Source organism: Camelina sativa, chromosome 6 (genome assembly GCF_030686135.1).
Source record: "Camelina sativa cultivar CO46 ecotype springtype chromosome 6, ASM3068613v1".
NCBI classification, from domain to species: Eukaryota; Viridiplantae; Streptophyta; class Magnoliopsida; order Brassicales; family Brassicaceae; genus Camelina; species Camelina sativa.
The window spans coordinates 12304894-12310927 of NC_141885.1; the positions used below are offsets into that span (position 1 = coordinate 12304894).

The window sequence follows — 6034 nt, forward strand, 5'->3', positions numbered from 1 at the left end:
AAACAAGAAAGCGTAATAATATATATATATATATATATATATATTTTTGTCAACGATCATATTATTATTTCATGAAAACCAATATTCTTGTACTTTAGTTTGTTGGCTTTTTAGCTTTACCTTTAATGCAAAATTAAGGAACATGTTTTTATTCCTATGAAAATTTTGCAATGTTAAAAAAAACCTTTCTAAGAAGTTTATAACAGATATAATTTGTAGATTAAAAAGCTTCAACCAGAGACAACCACTGTAAAGCACTTTGGAGGTGGGTGCAGAATCTTCTTTCCGCAGCGTCGTTACGACATTGTCACATTTGCATATATAAATGTGTATATATTTTGCTAGTGAATCTAAATACAATTCTTTTTCTTACATAGTAAAATATAAAGTCTCAATAACACCAAAACACATTGAAATGAAAATTCTAATATCGTACAAATTGCGATATGTCCATTTACAAAGCTAAACTACTATCGCTGGAAAAAAACAATGAAAAAAAAAAACTAAACAGAGTCCAGAAATAACCCAATCAGCAACGCATCAACTTTAGTAAGAGATTTTTTTTTAATTTTATTTTAAAGAACTTTAGTAAAGAATTTGCAACGCAACTTTCAAATTTACCAGTCATTAAAACTTTGGTAGTGTCAAATTAAGTGTTAGCTTGACTATAACTTCATTACCTTTATGAGGGATATGAAGAAGACTTCGTAAAGAGATAATGTGGTGGGTGAGACGAGAAGAATAAACTAAATTCATAAACTAAGCTTACTATGAGGTCTGAAATATATTATATACGTGCCATATTTATCGTTTATAAACTACATTTGTATATAGTTTGAAATTATTTTGAAAATATTAGTTTGTAAAATGTATTCAATATATTTGAAAGTACTATATGACAAATCAATCTATATGTAAAACAATTATAAAAATAGTTTCATACTCCATAGTTGAGAGTACTGCTTTTTGATAGGTAACATATAATTAGAGGATATAACATTTACAACTGAAACTAAGATCGGTTCTTTACATTTATTATGTGAATGTTAGGTTGAAATAATAGCGGTTTCACCAAAAAATTTGGATTGATGTGATGGTTGATCTGGATCAAATAAGAACCATATTAATGATTGATTAGATTAATTAGTATTAAATTTGTAAACTATCAAACCGAAAAAACTGCTAAAAGATTAAATTTTTTTGAGCAGATGACCGAAAGTGTCAAGCATGTGAAACCCATCTCGAAAGATTTTTCTGGTAACGAATTTAATATTTGTTGGCCCGTCGAAAACTCACTCCACGAAACCACATGAGTAATGTATGCATTAGTCTTGCTTGAATTTGTAAACCCATGGGTAACATACATTTCAATAAATCATTTTTTTCTAATATGTAGGATATATATTAAGGGAATGGGTAAAATTTTATGACGGAGTACTCGTATTTTCATTTATGATATTCTCAAACTCTATGAAATATTCAAATCTACTCAAAAAATTTCAAAATAATCATCGTAAAGTAGGCACATACCCATTCCGAAGTTGACACTTACTGAAATTAGTGAGATTTTGAGAACTGAATCTAGCTACCAAACAAATTTTATACTTTAACTCGTTACCCATTTTTTTTTACATTATAATGTTTTTTATCTTTTGAATTACACGTTTGTATCTTATACCCGCTATATTAGTCATGATATTTGAAATAGATAATATGGAGATTTTGAATATATTACTCATGTCCCATCTTCTATTTTATCATGAATAGTTTGTCAATATCTTTTTATTTTTATATATTCAAAAATAGAAATGTCTATGGAAATGTTTTTATGATACATAAAATTAAAATTAAAATTATTATTTAATTATCAAATGTGTAAACATTGTTTTGTTTTGTTTGATAGACATAATTTAAATAACACACAAATTAAATGAAAATAAAACCGATAATGTGAATTTACAATTTCTAAGTAGTTTTATAAAATGTATAATTAAACATTTTCATTATGGGACATAAATGTCTACACCTTATGATATACTAGATTTTGACACGCACGTACGCGCGGGGTTGATTTTAAAAACTAAGTCTAAATCGTGCGGAATTGATTTTTCAAAAACTAAGTCTAAACCATGTCTCGATAGCCATCCCCTAACATATATAATATTTTCTTTCCCCGTAAAAAACCGTCCCTCTAAACCCAAATAGTAAATACCTCCAGTTGCTCAATAAATTATTTTATCTCATTTATTAAATATATTTCAAGCTAAAATTAATTAATTCTAATAATAAATATTTTACCATAAATACAATATGGTTTCAAAAAAATTAAATTTTGATAATTATGTCATATCTATTACAAATTACTATAAGATTTTAATACTATATATTAGATAATATATATATATATATATATATATATATATATATCTGGAAAATATATAAGATATATAATTTGATGTTTTGTTTATTTTGAAAAGCTCATAAACAACTTGAAAATCCGCAGGATACACCAAAAAAATACATATATTTAGTTATCCAAATTCGCATCTGGTATTCGTTCAAAAATAGTTTAGAAAATGTATTTTATTTTATGAATTACCGTTCACGTCTCATACCCGTTAGTTGAAATAAATAGCTCTACGGAATTTTTTGAATATATATTACTATCTCGTCCCTCTTTTTTTTCCTAAAAGTTTTGAAGTTATTATAATTCATATGGATCAAATGCATGTAATCTACTATGGCAATGTGTGTTATCAAATGGATTATATAGGTTGGTAATTCTTTGGCTTCACCGATTTCTAAATATTATGACAATTTTTTTAAAAAATTGATAGTTGTTATTTACATTTTTTGGCAATTTTTGGTTTCGTCTTGTTTTTTCCCATCCTATTATGTTTCCGTTGTATTTTTAACTTGTGACATTCATAAAGTAAAAAAAAATTATTTCCAAATTTCTGTCTTGTTCCCATTGTCGATTTTTTTTATCTCTAATTACTGTGTCCCAACCCTCACAAAATATGCTACATTGATTCTATAATATACACTACTTCTCAAAATATGCTACATTGATCATATGTTAACTATCCAAAATTTAGGTGTAAATTAAATATCAAATTGATCACATATTAACCGTATATTTACTTTTAGGAAAGATATTCTAAAACAAGTTTTTCCTAATCTTAACAATATACAGTAATTTGAATTGTGTTATAGTTACATTAAATTCTGACGTGCTAATTATGTGGGTAAGTGCGGGATGTTTTAGAGAATATAACATATTATTAAAGATTTGATTATATTATCTACCAAGATTTGGTAAGTTACTAAAATTTAGTAAACAAAACATTTCGTAATCGTGTATACATAATTCAAAATTTGAGACATACTATGGTATATTTTTAAGTGATTTCGATCAGTTATTATTTATTGGGAATAAACTAAAATAAGTTAACATCCTAAGATTATGTTAACTGTTCGATATTGTGGTGTTAATTTCCGAGATTTTCCCTTACATAATCTAAGCTAATTTTGGGGAGTTGATTTATTGAGATTGATTATCGTTATGGTAGGTATTAATAGCACCCGATTTAGATGTGATATATATATATATATATATATATATATTAGGTATTAACTGCATCCGATTTGGAATGGTTATATCATTTTATTTTGGTTCGGGTAATACCATTAATTTTAATCTGTTTGAGTCCTATCAATATCAATCTGTTTGGCTCCTTATTTATACTTATTCCTATTCAGTTTTCAGTGACATTTCATTGTAATAATATTTTAATCTATGTCTACTTATTAAAAATGTTTCCCTTTTAATAGTATAGATGTTGTGTTGGTGGACACACAAATCTACTATACAGTTACTTACCATTCTCTTCTATATCTTAAGACTAAACACCATAAACAATAAAACAATGACATGAGAGTCAGAGACTTAAGCCCAACCTAAGTGACCTTCTCTTTTCATCATCTTCTCCCCATTAACATTCTCCGATTCATAAACACCATTGATATTTTCCGTGGAAAATTCAAAATTTCAGAACAACATAGCTCCAAATTTAAAAATGAACAAATCTAAAATTAAAAGTGTCTCTTAAGTTCTTCAAAGCCTTGGAATCATATGTTTTTGCTCTATTCTGTAAAGTTGAAATAGAAAAACATCATTCCCCGATTCATATACACCATTAATATTCTATTTTAAACTTACGAATAAAATCACTAAATTCAATTAAAAATACAAACCTGAGGTGCTTTTCAAAAGGTGTGACGTAGTTTACATGTGATGAAAATTTTCTTTTAAAGACAATATTCTCCGTTTTGTTCAAGTGGCTTCAATCCAATATACTGCTTATTCAAGCATAAATATATTAGAAATGATTTCATGTAAATAAGAAAACATAAACATTTGAAACAAACAAAACCATACTATCCAAACAATGATTTGTTTTTAACTAACACAGTTCTTTTTAATTGGGTTGGAGATGTACCTTTTTATTGACAAATAAATAATTCAAGTCTTGCCACGGGATGATTCCTTTAGATAAAGATCTAAAAGAAATCATTATATTAAAGCATATGAGAGGAAACAACATAAGATGTATTTTAATGGAACTATTCTCCTTTACTAACAAAGCTACAAAAGCAATTCACATTTACTCCGAGTTATAAATTATATGAAAAAATTGTTTAAATGTTTATAGAGAATGGTAATGCTTGTAGATATATAGGATATACGATGACTATATTATGTGTGTATAAATGGTCAAATGAACAAATGTACAAAACCTAGATGCATCCTTACACTCTTTAGGTTTAGGTATTATAGCAGAGGTCACTTTTTATGTATATCTTCCACTATCTGCAAACACAAAATTTCTTACTTAATATATACAAAAATAACAAAATTGTGAACCTACAATAAAATAAAAATAAGACTCATATTGGGATAATTACTAATCTATTTAGGATATACTCAGAATCATAGATTATGTTTAAAAGATAAGTTTGATATCTTTGGTTTATAGTTATCTCGTGGTTTGTAGGAGCAATGACTTGTGTATAAATTGATGTAAAGAACGAACAATAACATTCGCGAAATTCAGCTAATCTTGGCATGGTATCAGAGCAAAGATCCAAACAAAGCTAAAAAAAAAAAAAAAAAAAAACTTACCCGATCAATTTTTTTTCAATGGCAACAGAAGCTTCATCTGAATCTTCAATAGCAACGAGTGGAGCAAAGTCTGATGCACTTGTGTCTCCTTATTATCTGCATCGTTCAGATAATACAGGACAAGTGCTAACTCCAATTCTATTAAATGGAGGAAATTACGAACAATGGTCGAAGTTGTTTCTCAATTCACTTCGAACCAAAAGGAAATTGGGATTCGTTGATGGATCTCTCCGACGACCGGTGAATAAACCAACAGAGGAAGAAAAGTGGGATATGGTGAATGCTATGATCATTGGGTGGATCTATAGCAGCGTTGAATCTAAGCTTCGACCCTCCATATCATTAGTAGCCACAACTAAAATCATGTGGGAAAGTCTGCGACGACGATTCTCCGTAAGTGACGATACGAGGGTTCATCAGATTCACGCCGATATTGCAACCTGCAAGCAAGACGGTGAGACAGTTGAGGTTTATTACAGCAAACTGAAAATTTTGTGGGATGATCTTTCTGATTTTCAGAAAGGTTTTAGTTGCTGTTGTGGAAGTGATGATTGTGAAGCTATGCTAAAGTACGAATTGTTGCAAGAAAAAATTCGTGTGCATCAATTTCTGATGGGGTTAGATAATTCCAGATTTGGAACCACGAGATCTAACCTGCTGAGTCGACAGAGCGATTTGAACCTTGAGTCTGTGTATGCCCAGGTTATTCAAGAGGAGCGTCATCTGAGCGCTATGAAAAACGTCGAAGAGAAAGTTGCAGTGGTTGGCTTCTCTGCAACTGGTTCGTCCACTGCTGTTCATTCCGGTGGTCAGGCTGCCGCTACCCGATACGTGAAATTCCTCTTCTGA

At 29.0% G+C, this 6034-nt stretch overlaps 1 protein-coding gene across 1 annotated transcript; it reads left to right on the top strand.

Annotated features, from left to right (window-relative positions):
- Positions 1–5203: 5203 nt before the first annotated feature.
- On the top strand, positions 5204–6034 carry LOC147942485 (uncharacterized). Its single transcript, XM_087456078.1, has one exon. The coding sequence runs from the start codon at positions 5204–5206 to the stop codon at positions 6032–6034; it is 831 nt and encodes a 276-aa protein (XP_087312204.1).

Bases quoted from the DNA above. Each gene is read 5' to 3' on its own strand.
- LOC147942485 (XM_087456078.1), top strand. From the start codon at position 5,204: ATGGCAACAGAAGCTTCATCTGAATCTTCAATAGCAACGAGTGGAGCA.